Source organism: Phascolarctos cinereus, unplaced genomic scaffold (genome assembly GCF_003287225.1).
Source record: "Phascolarctos cinereus isolate Bilbo 61053 unplaced genomic scaffold, phaCin_HiC Scaffold_3;HRSCAF=262, whole genome shotgun sequence".
NCBI classification, from domain to species: domain Eukaryota; kingdom Metazoa; phylum Chordata; class Mammalia; order Diprotodontia; family Phascolarctidae; genus Phascolarctos; species Phascolarctos cinereus.
This window is the reverse complement of record NW_027555736.1, coordinates 151,667,151-151,688,744: the sequence shown is the minus strand read 5'-3', so window position 1 is coordinate 151,688,744 and position 21,594 is coordinate 151,667,151. Positions and strand designations below refer to the sequence as shown.

General features: G+C 34.0%; 1 protein-coding gene across 1 annotated transcript in view; it reads left to right on the top strand.

Moving 5' to 3' along the window:
- UACA (uveal autoantigen with coiled-coil domains and ankyrin repeats) overlaps positions 1–21,594 on the top strand; it is a 109,446-nt gene that overhangs the window by 54,392 nt on the left and 33,460 nt on the right. The window contains 10 exon segments of the mRNA XM_020982095.2: positions 5,194–5,282; positions 6,995–7,059; positions 7,920–7,977; positions 9,956–10,026; positions 10,241–10,347; positions 11,371–11,552; positions 12,520–12,557; positions 13,751–13,876; positions 15,923–16,030; positions 21,182–21,214. Coding sequence (XP_020837754.1) covers positions 5,194–5,282; positions 6,995–7,059; positions 7,920–7,977; positions 9,956–10,026; positions 10,241–10,347; positions 11,371–11,552; positions 12,520–12,557; positions 13,751–13,876; positions 15,923–16,030; positions 21,182–21,214 — 877 coding nt within the window.

Here is a 21,594-nt window from a genome sequence, read left to right as displayed (position 1 = left end):
TTAGATTGTATAGAGTCAATGAAAGAAGCATAGCAACAGGTATTAAAGTCTTGAAAGATAGGTTTAAACCAGATTGTGAAGGCCTTTAAATGCCAAAGAAGAGTTTGTGTTTAACCCTAGGGGCAAAAGATGAAAGGAATAAGATCTTTTCATAGCCATCAGGTAGCTCTTTGGCTGTGGCTGCGGAGGGTAATGAGAGGGAAAAAGGAGGAGTGGAATAGAAGTTTGAATACATAATCTTTACTATCTATGAAACATACAAATGCCTTTTCATAGAAAGAGGGAATTTTAAAGCTAAAAGAAGCCTTAGAAATAATTCAGTTTAATATTCTCATTTTATGGATTAGGAAGTTAAGCCCTGGAGATGTGACTTGCCCAAAGTTACATAGTTTATATTTGCCTTTTGAGTCCAGACTAGAGTCTGGGTCTCCTGAGAGTCTATTGGTCTTTATTGTTTAAAAACAGTTTTTTGATGCCTTTTGATATTTAATATTCTATTCATTTCCTGATACTCCCCCTCTCCATTGAACCCTCCCTTGTAACAAAGAAAAAGTTAAGCAAAATCTACTGACAACCTGTCTAGCAAGATATATTCTTCATATATAGCCCTTTATTTCTAACCAGAGGGGAGAAGTGCTTCATCATCTATGAGTTCAGCTGAGTTTTAGTGTTGATTTTATTTATAACATCATAGTCATTCCCCTGGTTCTTTACAGGAGTTCAAGAAAAATTTTTCTATGTTTCTTTGAATTTCTCATATTCATAATTTCTAATGGTAATAAAATACTACATTACATTCACATAGCACAATCTATTCCCCAACCAATAGACAACCATTTTGTTTCCATTTTTTTGCTATCTAGGTTTCTTTACTACATTACCCAATCCCCACCAGCCCAGCTGCAAATAGTACCCTTAAGATGGACTAAGAGGAAATAATGGGAAAAAAAGTGGAAAGAGGGGAGCCTAGTACCAGATCTCAAACTATATTACAGAGCATTAATTTTCAAAACAGTTTGGTACAGGTTAAAAAATAAAGATAGAACTGTAGAATAGATTAGTTTATGCAATATAACAGAAGCAAGGATTCTGTTTGAAAAAAAATTTCTGGGAAAACTGGACAGCGATATGGAAGAAATTAGTTTTTTTACCAGCATTTCATACCTTATACCAAGATAAGTTGCACATTGATCTAAGATACAGACATAAGAGGTCACATCATAAATAAATTAGAGAAATGTGGAAAACATTACCCATTACATCTATGGTTAGAAGAAAATTTCATTACCAAACAAGGGATATAGAGAGGGTCATAGAATATAAATTTTGATTACATGAAGGATAATTTCGATTATATGAAAATAAAAAGGTTTTGCATAAATAAATATAGAAGAGCTAAGATTAAAACATGTCTTAGGTACTGTTATAAAGCCAGAACCATCTTAGTTCAGATTCAGTGTTGAGATGAAATGAGGCACTCACAAGTCACTGAACATTTAACAAAGGAGAAGGTTTACTTTGTCCTAAAATAGCAAGAATATACAAAAAGGATGCAGTGACACTTAACTTCTTGGAGTGTAGAGGTGGTCCCCCCCCTTCCCCCCCAGCTCCTCCTGGTCTCCATCTGGAGACTGTTTGGTCAATAAGTCATCAGGCTAGAGACTGGCATGATTTCAGGCACCCACCTAGTATGAGCCTCTTGGTTGGGATCTTTTATGCTTCCTGAGTAGGAAGCTGAATCAGGGAAGTTAGACCAATCAGGTTACATGGGGAGGAGAAAGCTGTGTCAGAGAAATCAGGGAAGCTGTATCTGGAAAATATTGGTCCTGTCACAAAAAAGGAAACAGTTAACTGGGAAAAGAGTCTTTGCAGCAAGTCTTGCCAATAAAGTCTCATTTCCAAGATTATATATTTAAGGAACTGATTCAAATTTATAAGAATAAGAGCCATTTCCCCATTGATAAGTAGTCTAAGGATTGAATAGGTAAGTGGAAGAAACCCAGGCCATCTATAGGCATATTAAAAAAATGCTCCAAATCACTGATAGAAAAAAAAAAGTTAAATTCTGAAATTCTGTCTCACATCCATCAGCTTGACAAAAATGACAAAAAAAGAGAAAATGACAGTTGTTGAGGGGTCTGGGAAAACAGGCACATTGATGCATTGTTGGTGGACATGTGAATGGGTCCAGCCATTCTGAAAAGTAATTTGGAATAATGCACTAAATGCTGCTAGGCCAACGCCCAAAGGAGTTCCACGGAAAAGGAAAAGATCCTAAATGTACAAAAATATTTTGGCATCTCTTTTTGTATTGGTAAGAAACTGGAAATTAATGGGATGCCCATCAATTGGGGAAGACTGAAGCAAAATATAGTATATATGTTGCGAGTGAAATAAAACAAACTGAGCCATGCTTCTCCAAGCAAGATAACATTTTATTATTAGGGCTAATAACCTGAAAATAAGATGGGTCAGTCTCTGCCTAAGTTTCTAGCTAAAGACCTTGAGCAAAAAGACAGCTCCCCTTATATAGGTTTTGGGGAGTATAGAACAAGAATGGGGTTGTGGGAAAACATGATTGGTTACGTAGCTGAGGTGTGGGGAACAATATGATTGGTTGGAAGTTGGGAATGGAGGCTAGCAACAAACCCCCCTTTTTCCTTGCTGTGACTAAGAAGTGTTTGTTGTTTGAGTCTACCTGCAAGATAGTGGTCCAGACTTCTTTGGATAGCAAACCGGACGCCTTTGAAGGATGGTTTGGTGATGTAAAAATATTAGGCCTAGCTCCCTTGTGGCAAGTGACATCCCCCAAGGTTAGCAGAATTCCTTGAGGCAAGAATAGATCAGTGATTAGCAAGAGAACTGGATTTCTAAATTTAACCCATTACAGGTCAGCTGAATTCTGAACTAAGTTTAGAGGCAGAGAACCATTGTGGATAGGATCAGTAAGGTAGTGATACAGGATTAGTTTTGATCTCCTCAGTATTTGAATAAATTGATATGTATACATGTACAACAAATTATAATGTGAAATACTATTGTGATGTAAGAAATGAAGAAATATGATTTCAATGAGACAAGAAAAGCTTTGTATGAACTGATACAGTGTGAAATGACCAGAACCAGAACAGTTTTCACTGTAACATTAATAGTATAAAAGTGAACAATTTTGAGGACACATAAACTAACAAAGAATTTATATAATAACACCACCACCACAAACAAACAACTTAAAAAGCTATGAAAACTCTTAGCAACACAGTGACAGTCCATGATTCCAGAGGACTGATGATGAAGCTTGCTATCCATCTTGTGACTGAAAGGTGCTGGGATTCAGGATGTAGAACAAGGCTTTAAATAAAAGAAAACTAGGGGGCAGCTAAGTGCCATAGTGGATAGAGCACCGGCCCTGGAGTCAAGAGAATCTGAGTTCAAATGCGGCCTCAGACACATAACATTCACTAGCTGTGTGACCCTGGGCAAATCACTTAACCCCACCGCCTAGCAAAAAAAAGAAAACTAGTCCACTGAATGAATTTGTTTTCCTTGAATGTGCTCGTTTGTTACAAGGAATTTGTTTCTTCTTTTCCCTCTTCAGTTAGGTGGGGATTGGCAGGGAAAGAAAATAGATTTCTCTTGCATAAAAAAAAACACAACAAATTTAATTAAAAAATAACTGAAATATCTTTAAAGAAAGTAGACATTTTCTTTTAAAAAAAAAGATGGAAAAAAAGAGACCCATTCATTAGAACAGGTTGTCAGCAATCAGGATGGGATGTTTGCAGGATTGCTAATTTGAGGATTTCCTGAAAGTTTCTTGGAATTTTCATATAGATTCCTGACTCCCAACATATATGTTTCTTCCCCCCCGCCCCCCACCCCCTCCGGGCTCCCTCAGGGACTCTACTTAAGTTCAAATCTTGTCTCGGATTCTTACTGTTTGAGGAACTAAAGACAGTCCTAAAACTTCCCTATGTTAAAGGATATATTAGAGTTCTTCATTTTTTGCCTTGACATTTTGCAAGTCACTTAATCTCTTTAGCCTCAGTTTCCTCGTCTGTAAAGTGCTAACATATAAAGCACTTTCCAAATCATAAAACCCTATATAAATACTTCTTTTCCTCCTCCTCTTCCCCCTTCTTCTATTTTCTTTTTCCTTCCTTTTTCTCCTTCCCCTTCCCTCTTTCCTTTTTCCCTCCCTCTCTTTTTCATTCTCCTCTTCTCCCTTCTTACTCCTCCTAATTCTTCATTCTTTTTCTTCCTTTTGACACATACTAATGAAGTGATCCTACTTGCTTTCTGTATTCTAGGCAGCTTTATAAGACTATACAGAGAAGGTCCCTATCTGTATGATTTTTTTATCTGGGAGCTTCCTGTACAAATGAAATCACAGGTCCAAGAAATCACTTGGTCTTGCCCCATATGTTTCTGAGCCTATGGCAAAACTGTCAGGCTACTTCCCATGTCTTCTTTCCTTCCTTCCCATCCCAGGTATTTAATTCCTGTCACATATACCAAGCCATTTAGGATCATAGGATTTAGAGTCTAGAGAATGTCTAATTCCATTCTCTTATTTTATAGATGGAGGAAACTGAAGCCTATGAAAATAATGTGACTTCCTTTAAGGGTTATAGGTGGGAAGTAGCAAAACTGGAAATTGAACCCAAGTTCTCACAAACAAATCCAGATATCTATTATAACATGCTTCCTCAGAATTTAAAAAAAAATTATAATTGAGAATAAGTCTAAGGTCTCTTTCCTTTTTTTCCCTTTTTCTTCTCGCTTACAAAAAGAATTCCACATGGGTATGATATTGTCTATTGTCTGTGTTGATACACTTTGTATTTGTAAGGCAATAGTATTTGCCAGCCTTGTGCTTGACTTAGGTATATGAAAGTCAGAGAAAGTACTTCAGCTGGTGAAAAGGACTTAAGTCCTGAGATTAGATTCTTTTTGTGTTTTCTGAATTATGCGGAATTTGTTTAAAATTTTATTTCTTTTAAAATTTCATTTTAGGGAACTTTTCAACTTAATTAAAAATAAGCAAGTTTAATATAGACTTTACAGTAAAAAATTTATAGGATTATCTTTGATATGTTTTGGATATATGATATGATGAAATATGATTTCAATATATTTTAGTTTTTATTTGGCATTTCTTGTACGATATTGTAATTTTTCTTTTTTGTTTAGATTCCATGTTGTTGCATCAAAGGGAAATTTGGAGTGTTTGAATGCCATTCTTGTACATGGAGTTGACATTACTGCGAGTGATGCTGCAGGTATTAAGTTTTCTTTAAAATTTACTTGTAGAACACAGAATAATTTGTAAGGCACTAATTGTCTCATTCAAGCTTTTTAGAAGAGGGACAACTTTCTAGCTTTAAATGACTGGAAAAATGTTGTAAATACAGATATACAAATCAATATTTATATTATATTTAGAAATGGAAAGGCATAACAAAGTGTGTTGAGAGCAGTGTGAGATTGAGACTGTGCCCTAGGAAGATTTGAAGAGGAAGAAAAGAGGGGGATGAAGATCAAGAAAGGTTTCATGGAGGAGATGGTACCTGAGCTGAGCTTTGAAAGAAGAAAAGAATTCTGAAAGATGAAGTGGAAGAAGTATATCCCAGGAATGGGAGACAGTTGACAAAACATTTATTAAATGCTTACTGTGTGGCAGGCACTGTGCTAAGAACTGAGGTTACAAAGAAAGGAAAAAACTAGAGCCCAAAATCTAACCGGAGAGACAATATGCAAACGACTATGTACAAACAAGATGCATTGGAGGTAATCTCAGAGGGAAGCCACTAGCATTAAGGGGAACCTGGAAAGCCTTCTTATAGAAGATGGGATTTTATCTGAGATTTAAAAGCAGTCAGGGAATCTAAGAGGCAAAGACAAGAAAGGAGAGCACTCCACACGTGGGGGACTGACAGTGAAAAGGCACAGAGGTGTGGGAGATGAATTGTTGTGTGTGAGGAACAGCAGAGGCTGGTGTTGCTGAATCATAGTTATGTGGAGCAGAATAAAGTGTAAAAAGATTGGGAAGAAGGGGTCAGGTCATGAAAGGCTTTAGAAGCCAAACAGAGGATTTTAAGTTTCATCTTGGAGGTAATAGGAAGCCCCTTGAATACACTGAATGCGGAGTGGCAGGTGGGTGTAGGTGTCACATGGTCAGACCTGTGCTTTAAGATCATTTTGATAGAAAAATTGAAGATGTACTGGAATAGAGGGAGATTTGAGGCAAAGAGACCAAAAAGAAGGAGGCTCTACACTGGGACAAAATACACAGGAACAATGGCAGAATGAGTGAAGGAAAAGGTTAGTATTCTGATTTGACTGGAATGTAAGAATGCATCAAATAGAGTAATGTGAAATAAAACTGGTAGGTGAAAGCCAGATTGGAAGGGCTAAAGAGTTTGTATTTTATTTTGAGGCATTAGGGAACCAGGAAAGTTTTTGAGCTGAGGACCTGAACATATGTGTGCCTTACTTAACAAAATTATTTTGATAGCTGTGTGAAGAATGTATTATAAAGGAGAGACTTCATACTTTAATCGCACTCATGCCCCCAAGATCTCTATAATCACACAGTTTTACATGAATTATATACGAGAAGATCCTCATTAATTGGAAACGCTCCTTAATATGGGAGATTAGTGGGAATTAGTCAGGGGATGTTGCTGCTTTGGCTGCTGTCAAACTTTTTTCGTTGTCCCCTTTCCACACCACCTTCTCCAGGACATTTGGTAACTTTTTACTAAGGGGAAAAAAAAATACCAGGTACTTAAGATACCAACATGTGGATATTAGTATGTGTGATCTTCTTTTATTGTATTTTCTTTGGTTGTATTCTACTTTTAGTTGTTACTTAAGAAAATCTTATTGGGTCATCCATTTCTAGTGACCAAGGTTATAAAAAATTCTTAGTTTTCTGTTTATGTGTATACTTATTCAAATATATTCATATTAATTACACTTTTATTCATAGGGAGAAATGCCCTTCACCTTGCTGCAAAATATGGACATGCTTTGTGCTTACAAAAGCTTTTACAGGTAGTGAAAATTAAACTGATTTTAAAAAATTCTTTTAATTATATGCTAAGGATTGTTTTAATGTGTTCTTCAAACTTTGGATTAATTCAGTCCTGAATTAATTTTTTTTTTGGATGGAGGAATGCTAAAGAAAATTATGGGGAAAATGATTTGCATAACTTAGTGTATTAAAAATAAACTATGAAGACTACCTTCCTGTTGACATTAGCTGAGATTAGAAATTTTTGGCATTTTAATTTATATGTTTATGACCTAATTTAAAATTAAGATAATTCAACATATAGTACTCCTTTGTTTTCTTTCCATTTAAAAGACTTTTTATACATTATTGGCTTGAGTCTGTCAGCCAGCAAGCATTGTTTATAGAGCCTTACAACAACCAGTGAAAAATTCAGTTATTCAACTGATTATTTAATGTCAAGGAGTAATTTTGTTATGATGGTGGTGGTTTTTACTGAATTTGAGATTCCTTGAATTAAATGTTTTAAGGGTTGGTCAAATGGACATTTCTGTAAACGTTTTTTGTTTTTTAAAATTAGTAAGTTATTACATTAATAATACAGGTTGAGACTTTTTCTGGTTGTTGAAATTTAAGCATAGTTTGTCTTCTGATTTAAAAACTCATGAAGATACCTTATATTCTGTGTTATTTAATAAATCATTTTTTTCATCTTTAGTGAAATCTTATTACACATTTACTTTGTATAATTTGTTTGGGCATTCTGTCAAACTAGATAATGAAACAAGGAAAAATGTAAATAGATTGACTTTTACTGAACATTGAGTAAAGCTAAATATTTTAAGATCTGATTTTTAATATAGAACCCTAGTAAATAGTTTATTTATTAATTTGTTGATAGTATAACTGCCCCACTGAACATTCAGACCTGCAAGGTAGAACTGCACTTCATGATGCAGGTGAGCAAAAATTTCACTAGTGGTAAGAGATTATTTATTAATGTTTCTTTTAAAATTTTTTAAAATTACTTTAAGATTTTTAAAAATGCTATGTATTTAAAATGCATATTTGACATATTGTGTTCTTTTAGAATGTTGGCCAGTTTTCCTTTGGTTCTTAAAAAGTATTTTCATTAAAAAAAAAAGGTTGAGCAGTGTTGTGGGCGAGTCTTCTATCTTTGCACTATTTTCTTGCTTTTATTAAGGTTTTGCACCAATAATTTTTTTATTTTGCTTTTTTGCTTTTTGTTTTTGGTGAGGCAATCAGGGTTAAATGACTTGTCTAGGGTAACACAGCTACTGTCATGTGTCTGAGACTGGATTTGAACTCATGTCCTCCTGACTCCAAGGTCAGAGTTCTATCCACTGCACTACCTAGATGCCCCTGCACTAATAATTTTACAATAGTATAGTTAGTACTTGTGTGACTGAGTTATCATTTTGAAGGTTCTCTCTAAATATCGAAAAAAAGGAAGGATGAAAATAGGACTGAAATACAAGAAGTTAGCTATATATATATATATATATATATGTAAATACACATACACACAGAGAATCATAGAACCACAGAATTTTAGAGCAGGAAGGAACTTTAGAAAACATGTCCATTCTTTCATTTTATAGATGAATAAGTGAGCTCTAGAAGGTAAAGTAATTTCCCCAGGTTCATAGAGAATATAATGGCAAAGATGTAACTCCAGTCTCAGTCTCTTTGCCTCTTTCCACTATACTATATTAGTTTGCTGTTACTTCATTCAATGAATTCTTAAACAGTTTAACCAGTTTTCCTGTCTATAGTTTTATTTAATAGAAAGATACAGTTATTATCAGTATGAGAAACAATATAGTAGGACTAAGAAATTAACTTTTAACATAAAAATAGTCCAGTTTTTGTTTTATTGTTACTTCTAAAAGGTATATATTTTAGTTTCTTTAAGATTTTCTCTTTATTTTTCATTCTTTTAAGACGGTTTCTGAAACTATGCTTTATGATATATTCAAAGCGCAAAATTGATAAAACTAAATATTATCATGTATCTAATAGATAATTATTTCTTTGGATCACATTTCACTTGTTTAATGTCATAGTTTAATTTAGTCAAATGACACTTTAATGTAATATATTAAGGATATTTTACTTTTTAAAATATATAACAAAAATAGAAAGATGGTTTTATACTAAAGAATTTTATGAATTAAGGTTTTGTTTATGCTTGCAATGAATGTTTTGAGTAAAATATTTTGCATTGATCAAAAGACATTCAGAAATGAAAGTATGACTGAATTTCACAATACAGACACTGCTAAGCCAGTGTTCTTTTCATCTTGATACTTCAGAGGGATTAGCAAATTCAGTTTTTTTCCCACAAGATTATAAATTCCTCTGATTCATGAATATACTATTTATTTTTCCTCTATTTTAGATGTTAAAAATAGCCAGTTTGTTTTTTAAAAAGCTTTTAGTAAAGATTAGAATATCTGACCCTGGCGCTAAAAACATTAGAAAGAAATCAGCAGACAGATGAAACACATTTATTTAAGACAACCTTATGAAATATATTTGACTTTTTTTTTAAGTTAAGGTGACATATGGAGATGCAGGCCAGTTAATTACCACGTACAAAAGTGGAGAATAAGCAAATTTAAATTTGATCTTAATTATCCACGTTCTTCTATGCATGGTAGCACATTCTCTTCACGACCAAGGAAGTTTTCTTGTATTAGAGAAAAGTAATTTGTTTAGTCAAAGTGAATTAAGACAATATTTTTTAAATGATCTAGTCGAATAATTCTTAAAATAGAAATGTGATAGTCTGTATCATTAAGACCAATGTATTGGAGGTTGTGAAGCTTTTAAAAGTTAGAAACAGTTCATGTATTATCTTGATAGGAGAACTTTAAATATCTCATCAGCATATGTTTTCTTTCCAATGTGCAGCTATGGCAGATTGTACTTCTAGCATACAGCTACTTTGTGACCATGGAGCCTCAGTAAATGCCAGAGATGTGGTAAGTTAACTTATATTCATATATATGTATTCATATAATGTAGGTGATAACTGCTTTTCTCTATTTCTTCTTGATTACACTGTGAGCTGCTTGAGGGAAGGGACTATTTTTGGCCTTTCTGTGTATCCCCAGAACCTAGCAAAGTGATTGCTGCATGGTGGGTGCTTAATAAATGCTTGTTGGCTTTTCAGTTTGTCTTCTTATTACTGTATAGGATGGGCGGACACCACTGATACTGGCCACTCAGATGTGTAGACCAGCAATATGTCAACTTCTTATTGATAGAGGTGCAGATGTTAATGCCAGAGACAAACAAAACAGGTAATGTTAAGTCAGTAATTAAGTGACTAATTCTTTTAAATTTAGTTTCATGTTTATGTGGGCTTTGCCAACTGGAAAATGCCTGCCTCATTTTATGCAATAGATGTATATTCATGAAAAGTTCTATATAAATTGAATTAAAGCAGGAGTTAACTATGAGGACTGACTGTTATGGTGAATCTTTTGTAAAACAAATAGTGGTTAATCAATTTTATTATTATCTTTTCTCCTTTCTTTCTTTTTTGTAAATATATTTTCATGGCAGATTTATCCAGAACTGGGGCGACCTTAAACCAATGATTTAAGACTATGAAAATTAAATTCTTTTAAACATAATTTCATTAAAAAATAGCAAGCTAGGTAAGATGCATAAGGTAAACCAGAGACTTATTCAATAGCTACATGAAAGCTACTCAAAACTAACATTCAACAAATTGAATTGTTAGTTTACTTAAGATACCTGAAAAAAAATAACATTTTAGGTGTATTGGTTGAATTTATAATTTGACTTTCTGATATCTGATGTAATTTTCTGACTCATTATAAAACAGTGGAATTTAAATATGTAAATAGTGTAATTTAAGTATGTGAATTAATTAAAATGAAAAGGAACTCTGTTTCAATTATATCAATTGTTTAAATTTCTTCAGTGAGATAAAAGAGGGAAAGAGGAGAAAGAAATGATGACTTTTGTGATACCTCAGTTCATCAGACCTCCTGAAACAAACCTGTGTTGTTTTATAACAAAGTCAACTATCATCAAAACAATACCCAAATTTCCTAATTTATTTGAAACGATGTTGATGTGTATTAAATAGAGTTGGTAAGACCTAAATTAAAATCCCACCTTTGACACTTAGTAGCTGTATGACTAGGCAAGTCATTTATCCACTGTATCATTCTTCAGGCAACTCTTTAGGATTTATCTAATGAATCATAGGGGGATTGCAGTCCATAATTTTCTTGAATTCTATCAAATGTTTCCTTACAATGATTCATTATTGTGGTTGTGTCTTGTTTTAGGACTGCCCTTATGTTAGGTTGTGAGTATGGCTGTAAGGATGCTGTAGAAGTTTTAATTAAAAATGGTGCAGATGTCAGCTTGTTGGATGCCCTTGGTCATGATAGTTCTTACTATGCAAGAATTGGTGATAATCTGGATATTCTAACTTTAATGAAGACTGCAGTTGAAAATGCAAATAAAGGTACCCAGAAATTTCCTTAAGTTTGAATGAATAAATGAACGGATTGATGGATGAATGAATGAATAAAAAGCATTTATTAAATGCTATGTGTCAAGCATTGTGCTAAATTTTGAGGATAGAAATACAAAAACAAGATAGTGCCTGCCAAAGACATGCCCTTTCCAGAATCAATGGTAGTATTGGTTTGATTACTGTTTTCTAAGCATTGGAGTGGAGAGTATTGTGGTATGCATGCTGTAGCAGCAACGCTGGCAAGGAGATGTCCAGGGTGAATGATTCGTTAGGATATATTATCTTAATTTGGGCAAGCCAAGTTAAAATCAGCAAAACAGTACATATAGAAATTTTAATATTTGAACTTTTGAGAACAGAAAACTTTGCTGAAAGAAATGTTTGTCTCAATTAGTAAATGTCTTAAATATCTATTTCCTTATATATTATATTTTATACAGATATGTAGAATGTTTTTTTACTTGGTTAATTTAGATCCCTTAGAGTAGAATTTAGAGAACTTGATTATTGTGGCAAATCTAATCCATTGGGAAGTAATTTAGAAACCTGAAGAAACCTGAAGTGGAGTCATAATATTACTGTTTGTAGGGAAATGGTTTTGTCCCTGTTAGGTTAAAAATTCTTGAACTTTTTCTTTTGAGGGAAATAAAATTATAATGAATAAAATAAGTAAATCAGCTTAGATAAAAAAATAATAAAGATAAAGGAGCAGTGAATTATAGATAGGGAAAAGCAGTATAGAGATATATGTTGGGGCCTCCTGTCTGCCACTATAACTGTGTGACCCAGGTGAAGTCACTTTACCTTTTAGCCCTGGTTTGTGACAGGAGACTGGACCACATGCTTTCTAAGGTCTCCTCTAAATCTAAAATTCTGTGATTCTGTGAATAATGTATATCCAATCTAACATAATTTATTGTTAGTTGTTTTCATCCCTTCCTTTTTTGTTCTTTAGGAAGAGAACCTTCAAAGAAAGGACCATCTTTCCAGCAGGTAAGCCCTCATTTCAAAATACAGAAAAACTCCCCATGGGTTACTAGATTGAAAAGACAAATGCTACCAAATTGACATAAATTGAATGTCTTAAAAGATCTAAATAGGTTGTGGTTTTTGTAATGACTTGTTGAAGGATTTTCAGGTTCAAGGCCTATTTTCCTGGTCATTTCTGCCTGAACACTGAGAGTCTTTAATCTAAATTTTTTTCAGTATGCTATTTAATTTATCTCTAATCCTCATTTTTCTAATTTCTAAAATGGGGGTAAGTGTATATTTATATATTTTTGTATTCCCAATGTTATAGGAACATAATCTGTTATGTTATTAGTTATATATTAGTTTTAGATTGCTGACTTGCTGATAAAATTTAGAATCTGCAAAAACTTCTCCCCTGACACATTTATGAATCATGTTTTAGGTTATAATAAATCATTTTTGGGATGAATTTTGCTGATACCTTATCCCATCCATTTGTTGTAAAGTCTTGTCATCCCACTTCAAAAGATATAGATATATATCTATATATATCTCTACACACACACACACACACACACACACACACACACACACACACACACACACACACATGCATGTACTTAGGAATGAAAGAAAGCTTACAAGTTTTATTTCCCCTTGTCAACCAGAGAAATGCTTACTTTACTGTCATTCATTCAACAAGCATTTATTAAGTGTCTACAGTGTGCTAAGTGATAGGAATACAAAAAGAAAAATCAGTATGGATTTGGCTCCTGTTTTTTTGTATTATAATCCTCAAATGTCACTTGGCTTGAACACATTCTTTTGATGATTTTTAGTTTTGGAGTTATATGATCATTTCTTTGAATACATTTGTTGAAATTATTATATTGATTTGAATTTGATACATTTAAGTAAGATATTGTGCTTTCAAATGGCTTTGCTACTCAAGTAGTTTAGTATTTTGAGGTTTTCAAATACTAGGTTAAAATTATTTAAATGACAGTTATTGGAAAGTGAGTTCTATTTTCAGTGAGATGGACTTTTTGGTTTTATAGATAGAAATACTGCCACCTTGTGTAATATAGAGCAAAGCTTAACCTAGATCATAAATCAAAATATGCTAGGTTTAATGTTTTCTTCAAATTAGGTTTTTTAAAGGCTTTTTATTCTTTCATAACTTTACCTTGTTACATTTTAATGTAATAACATAGGTATCTCATGTTCCATCGAAGTGGAATCTGTTGCCTATGCAAGATGAAGTAAATATAAAATCATATCAGAGGGAGCAGAAAAATGTTCAGGTAGTGCTCCAGGAAGCAGGCACACTCAAAGAAATGGTATGTTCCTTTGAACAGTAAAATCAAAAGTATTTGGATAGGTTTGTTTCTGTTATTGTGGAGTCTCTATTATTGCTTGATTCTCTTTTAAAAGAAAAATAAATTTTCCAACCTTTCTCAGTTGACACCATTTAGTTTACATAGCATTTGAAAGCACAGTAAGTTTTTCACTGGGAGTTTTTGTATCAATAAAATCACAGGTCCAGTTCAAACACACACACACAACACACTTATATATACTTGTACGTGTGTGAATATGTATATGTGTGTATCTGTATATGTATACACATTGAGATATCAGTTCTGATTGACACTTTTTCTGTAATATATTGTCTTTGAGAGTTGCCTTTCATATGGTAAAGTTACATCACTTGCCACATATCATGTCTGTGTCAGAAGAAAGACATAAACACAGGTCTTTACTTCAAAACACTAGCCAGGAAAAAAAATCTCAGCATAATAGCTATCTACTTTTTTGATTGAGCTGGGTTTGTTTGGTTTGCCTTGTTTAGACTTACTCAAAATAGTGATATCCTGTAGCTTCTGGTTGAGGGAAAAAAAATAATATTTATTAAAAAAAACCTGTTATTGGAGTAGAAACAGTGACTGTGTGGTTTATATAGTTGAAACGCTGAAACACATGAAAAAGTAATTTATATGTAAATACCAGTAGCAGCTTTTATCTGATAAGACAAGAACACAGTTGGTTTTCATATTCTTGTGCGTTTTCTGTCATGTATTGTCCTTGGGAAAAGATGGTTATAGATGTTGTAATAAATACTTTTTAATATTGTTCATTTGTTTTTACCAGATGACCTAAGTGTTTTACTGTTTATTGACAGTAAAATATTATGAAGGATGATCTCATTACAGATTTTGGAGGCTTAAAACTAAAAATAGTTCTGATTCATTTGGTTAATACTCTTTTTACCTTGTTTTTGTCAGAAACGGTATCCTTCATATGCTGATTTTTAAATACTAGTATTTATTGTTGTTATTATTGTGTTACAATGGCAGCGTGGTAGAATAGGTAGAATGTTAGCATTAGAGTCTGAAAGACCTGAGCATGAAAATCTTGCCTCTAACACTTGACATTGACTCATCCCTGAGCCTCAGTTTTTTCATTTCTAAAATGGGGATAATAATCCCTTTAGTACCCACCTGACAAGGTTGTTGTGAGATTCAAATGAGACAGTGCAGAGGTTCCCAAACATTAGTGTGTGTCAGTAATTTTTTCACAGTGCACTGAGTCCAAAAGAAATACCCACAAGTTCAATTTATTGATTAGTTAGGTCAAGACAACTGAATAAGTATGTCCTCATTACTTAATAGCTAATTAAAAAACAATACATATAGAGTAAAAGAAGAAGTATTATTTTTATTTCATTCTTAACCACAGTTACTTACTAATGAAGTGTGTGTACCTTTTAGGCATTGCACATCCTCTCAAACCTTGGAATCAGATTGGACACCAATATCCTCATTTCCTTTTTATTTTATGTTGATTTTTGCATGGTACTTGCTTTTTATCATAGTAACTGCTGAAAACCCAATTTTGCAAAGATAACATGTTACAAATGAGAAAGTTAGAGAAGTAGTTGGCATAGCTGGAAAGTAGAAGTGAACAAAACCTATCTCAAGTAGAATATCATTGAAAGAGGAAATGTAGTCTTTTCTAACGTTGAAACAGTGAACCACAATGAAGGTAGTGGTTCATTCAGGGGTCAACAGATGTTTATCATTGTGTTTTTCTTGAAAATTTAAATATCTCATTATGCCCCTGTGAATTTGCCATGGTGCACAGTTTGAGGACTGCAGCTAAAATATAAAGTTTTTTGTAAACTTTGAACTCCTAGGTAATGTTAATTACTGTTATTACCTGTATTTATTTTCTTAAAAGTTAATTTTTTAACTTGGTTGGCATTTCAGTAGTTATTTTGTGTCTGACTTAAGAGACTGAGAAAATGTATTTATGGTTGTATTAACAAGAAATTTTCTTTTTAAATTGCCCCTTTACCTATTATTATTTTCCAATGTGTTTTTAAGGATCTAGAGGCTGAAAATGAAGATTTGAAAGAAAAGTTGAGAAACATTCAACAAGAACAAAGAATATTATTAGATAAAGTCAATGGGTTGCAACTACAGCTAAATGAGGTATAGTCTGTGTATAATACATGTTGATGTTAAAAAAAATGACCCCAAGTAATCTCCATCATTAAGAAATATTTATGAGGCTCCCACTTCTTAGTGTGAGGCATTGTGCTAGCCTTATGGCCTCTGTACCCTTATGGAGCTCGTGGTTTAGTTGAGGAGTGAAGACGAATATGCAGAAAGATGAGTTAGAGTACAAAGAAGCATATGCATTAAGTGCTGTAGAACTTTAGACAAAGGAGCTTTAATATAGACTGATATGGTTAGGAAAGCTTAAGGGACATGGTAGGACTTGAGATATCATCCTTGAAGGATGAGTAAAATTTGTACAGTAGCAGAGGTGGGAAGGTTTGATTGACTATTGTCTAGAGTGAGAATGGAAAGTTGGAGATGATGCCAGGTTTTTTAACCTGGGTGACTTGGAAGATTTGTGATACTCTTGCTAGTAAGAGGGAAGTTTGGAAGAGGGGAGATGGGGCACAGAGGGGGTGATGATGAATTGTATTTTGGATATGTTGATTTTTGAGATGCTTGCCAGAAATCCTGCTAGAAATGCCCACTATAATTAGTGAGGTTGGTCTGAAGCTCAGGGAAGAGACTTGGCTTAAATATCTGTAATTTGTATATTGCTGATAATTAAGGCATGGCAGCTGATAAGACCACCAAGTGGAGAGTATAGAAAGGAAAGAGAAGAAGGACGTAAGACAGAGTTTTGGGGTACATCCACTGTTAGTAGGTGTGATATAGATGATTACATAATCTAAAATACAATTCATAGAGACTTGATATCTTTGCAGTTTAATTCAGAAATTATGTAGAAATGTAGCAGTTAATATACAATTTCTATCTACTTGGAGCATTTTCTCTTACTTGTGAAAAGAAAACTTTAAAAAGAAATCTCAGGATTTTCAGTTACAAAATAGAGACTGTGGATAACATTCTTGGTGCCAAAACTAATCAGAGCCAGAACTAAAACCCAAACCAGAAATTTAGGAACCAATGAGGGTTTATTGAATTCATTTGCAAGGGAGCCCTACCCACACGTGGATGAAGGGGAGACTCCCTGAAAACCAAAATGACAAGGCTTATATGGGTTTGATTTTAGGCAGGAAGTGAATTAGGTAGAGTGTACCTCTGGATTGGAGATGGCTTGTTGCTGGGGGCTTACACAGTAGGACTAGGGGATATAGTATCCCTTTATTGATTAGACAGGGTCTGTTGTAGAGACTTGTAACAGGAAAGGTTCTTCTTCAGGTTAGTGATCTCTTGTAATCCCTCCTTAATAGATAAGGACTGTCCTTGCTGTTTCATCAGTAAGAAAGGTCAAAGACAGAGGCAGAGACTGCAGTGCAAATATGGTTAGAGGCAAAATAGAAGAAATACAGACAAAATGGAGTTGCTTTAGTTTACTCAGCTATCTACAAAAACAATGTCTATTAAAATGTTAACCAAGAGTTTTATTTTTATAGCTTGTGGTATTTATGGATCTTGAATAATGACAAGAAAAATACCGGAGTATTTTTTGCATTTTTTTTTGAAGATGGAAGTATAGGGTGTGGTATTTGAACTTTTAAAGTTTTTTGTAATAGATATTTTTCATACAAACAATTCTGGGATACTTTGGTTCTAACAAATTAATTTGCAACCTATCATACAAATGTCTAGTTTAGTTTCAGTCATTACTGAATGTAATATAAATACAATTTCTAGGAAAAAAATTTAAACTAATGAAATAAAAAGCCACCCTGATGAGTAAGAAATTTGAGGGTTAAATACACATGTAGGATTATTAATATATTTGTTTATGCTAATATTTAACTATGCATTGAAGAGCATTTTTCTTTAGTAATTGTGGAAAATAAAATAATTTTATTTTATTTTAATTTTTTTTTAATTTAAATTTTTTTATTTTTTCCATATGCTTTTGAGTTGAAAATTTTTCTCCCTTTTCCTCCCACCCACCCTCCCCAAGACGGCGCACAATCTGATATAGGCTTTACATTTACATACCCATTAAACATATTTTCTCATTAGTGAAGCTGTAAGTAAAAATTAAAACCAATAGGAGGAACCATCAGAAAGATGAAACAAAACTCAACAGAAGGTAAAAATAAGTGAGAGCGATTCGACTTCCATAGTTCTTTCTTTGAATGTGAACAGCATTATCCATCCCGAGGCCTCTGGAAATGTCTTAGATCCTCATAATGCTGAGAAAGTTTCAGTTTAACAATCTTAGTCATTGCATAACGTGGCTGTTATTGTGTACAAAGTCCTTTTTGGTTCTGCTCACTTCACTCAGCATCAGGCCATATAAGTCTTTCCAGGTTTTTCTGAAGTCAGCCTGTTCATCATTTCTTATAGCGCAATAGTATCCCATTACATTCATATACCACAACTTGCTCAGCTATTCCCCAATTAATGGGCATCCTCTCAATTTCCAGTTCTTTGCGACCACAAAAAGAGCTGCTATGTATATTTTTGTACATGTGGGTCCTTTTCCCATTTGTCTGATCTCTTTGGGATACAGCCCTAGAAGTGCTATTGCTGGATCAAAGGGTATGCACATTTTTGTAGCCCTTTGGGCATAGTTCCAAATTGTTCTCCAAAATGGTTGGATCATTTTGCAACTCCACCAACAATGTATTAGCGTTCCAATTTTCCCACATCCTCTCCAACAAAAAATAAAATAATTTTAAAGGAATTAATTACTATAGTATTAAATAAGCATATAAACATTTTCAGATATATTTTTGGCATAATAAATTTTTTTTGCTAATAGTTATAAACATATAGCATAATTATGAAGAAACAGACAGCAAATAAGTTTAGTGTTCTTACCAAAAATTTTTAGTATTCACTGTGTCATTCATTATATTAATATCTGTAAGGCAAACAAGGAATATAAGTCATTTGCCCTGCCTTTGAGGATCTAACAATTTTACTAAGGACTTATTTATCATCAACTATGTTCAAAGTATAGTATAACAGAAAATAAAATAATTAAACCTGGTAAAAATAGTATTTCAAACTGTATAGTTACCAGAAGTACATACTTTAAAAACTCACACAGTTCTCTTGGCAATCATCAGTATTTTTAGCTTTTTGTGTCTTTATGTGCCTGACAAAATGAAAAACGGTCCTTGCCTTCGGGGAGCTTCCAGTGACCTAGGCAGGCAAGATTTGTCCAAACAGAAGAGAAGCTGAAGAAGATTTGTTTTTAATAAGAACTGAGAGGAGGAAGAGACCTTGTGAACTGCTGTGTTGAGAGAAGGCTTAAGGAAAAGATGTGACTTGAGCTGACTTTGAATGATGGGTCAGATTTAGATTGGCCTAGAAAACATAGGGATATAGATTTTAGAGTTGGAGAAATCTTAGAAGCTGTCTAGTAGGCTACAGGAAATTAGTATGTGTAGAGAGTTGGAGGCAACAGTGAACTCATGTTCTGTTTAGAGTATTATGATTAGATCAGTGTTATTTGAATCGAGAGTGTTGGAATAAAGAGTGGAGGAGAATGTTGTTAGTGATAAAATCACAAAGTAGCTTGGGACTAAATTGTGGACAAAGTTGAATGCCATATTGAGAATTTTGAACTGGAAAGTTTCTAAACATGTTAAAAATATCATTTTAAGTAGATTGATTTAGGGGCAGTGTGCCAGATGGGCTGGAGGAAAGAAATATTAGAAGCAAAATGACTAATTAAAAAGCCAGTTGAGGAGGGTGGAGCCAAGATGGTGGAGAGAAGGCAGGGACTCACCTGACCTCACAAATTCCATTCTAACAACTTTAAATAACATCTCAAAATGAATTCTGGAGTGGCAGAAGCCACAAAAGGACAGAATGAAACAATTTTTCAGCCCAAGACAATGTAGAAGGTTGGCAGGAAAGGTCTGTCACACTGGGGTGAGAGTGGAGCACCGTTCAGCTCAGGCAGTGTCCGGGCAAGACTGTACCAGGTAATGGGAGCAAAAGAATTGCAGCAGCAGCTTCTGGAGTTCTTAGCCCACATGGTAAGGGTGGGATAGGACTGGATAGCTGGACACAGAGCACAGATTGAGGATTGAGACATAATTTTTTTAAAGACATGGCCAATGAGAAATTTTATTTTCCTTAATTATATGTGCTTGTAACAGGGGTTTTGCTTTTCTTGCTTTCTCAGAGTGAGAGAGGGAGGGAAGTAGAAGAGAAAAAATGATCATCATTGTAATAGCTAGCATATACAGCACCTACCATGTACCAAGCAGTGTGCTAAGCACTTTGTATCTGTCTCATTTGATTATCACAACAGTCCTGTGAGATAGCTGGTGATGTAGCCTAATTTTAGTTAAGTTAAGTTAAATGATTTAGCTAAGGTCACATAGTAAGTATCTGAGGCTAGATTTGAACTGAAGTCTTGCTGATTCCAGACCCAGTACTCTTTCCAATGTACCACCTACTCAGAAGGCTGATCTTTGTTTGAAAATTAATTTTAACTTAAAGATTTAGAACTTGAATGGACATGTAGTTCAGAGGCCATATATGCCAACCCCTTATTTTACAGGTCAGGAAACTGAGGCCAGAGAGCTTAAGTGCATTACCAGAAGTCATATAAAGTCATATAAGTAGTAAGTGTGATAATGGCCTGAGTGAAAGTGGCAGTAGAAATAGAAAAGAAGAATTGGGAGGGATGTGAAAAACTGATGAAACTTGACTTGATTCTGTATGCAAGAAGTAGAGGAGTCAGAGATAACAGAAAATGAACTTGGGTGAAAGCAGAAGGAGGATAGAGATAGAGACTGGACTTGTGATTTCATTGATATCGGGACCTCCTCAGTCCAATCTGGTCTTAAAGAATATAACCTAGAGCACTGAGGAGTTATGACTTGCCCAGTTTTATTCAGCTTGTAATTCGAACCCAGGACATCCTAGCTTTGAAGTTAAGTCTTTTCTGTCTACTACACCAGCAAGATAACTGTATGAAAATAACTCATAAGCCCATATAGGATCACAAATTTATTGCCATAAATAATTTTAGTATGTACTCGTTCTTATCTTTGTATCCCTGTCATTGGTGATATATTTTTTTAAATATGAAGTTGTTTTTCTTTTTATTGGATGCAAAGCTCATCTATTTTAAAAATTTTCTATGAATATTGAAATTAATTTTCTTTTTTTCAGGAAGTAATGGTTGCTGATGACCTTGAAAATGAGGTAGGAGAAAAAAAGCTTTTTGGAGGAAAAGATGCTCATGTAAAAATTCTACATAACACTATTATAAAGAACTAGATTATGAATCAAGAGACTTAGATTCTAGTCCTAGTTATCAGAGCCAATGAGCACTTATTGAGTGCCCACTATGTTTCAGGCTCTGTGTGTAGAAAGAAAAGTAAAGTAGTCCTTACTGTCAAAGAGCTCACAATATGATGGGGGTGGTGGTGGTAGTGGTGTTGGTGTGTGAGGCTTCCAGCTCGGGTATGATGAAGTCCTGCAGCCAGGATGTGAAATGATCTGAGAATGTTTGTTTCACAGTTGATTTCATCTTGCAGACTGGTGAGTTTCTAGAGATCTAGAGAGTTGCTAGAGTACATTCA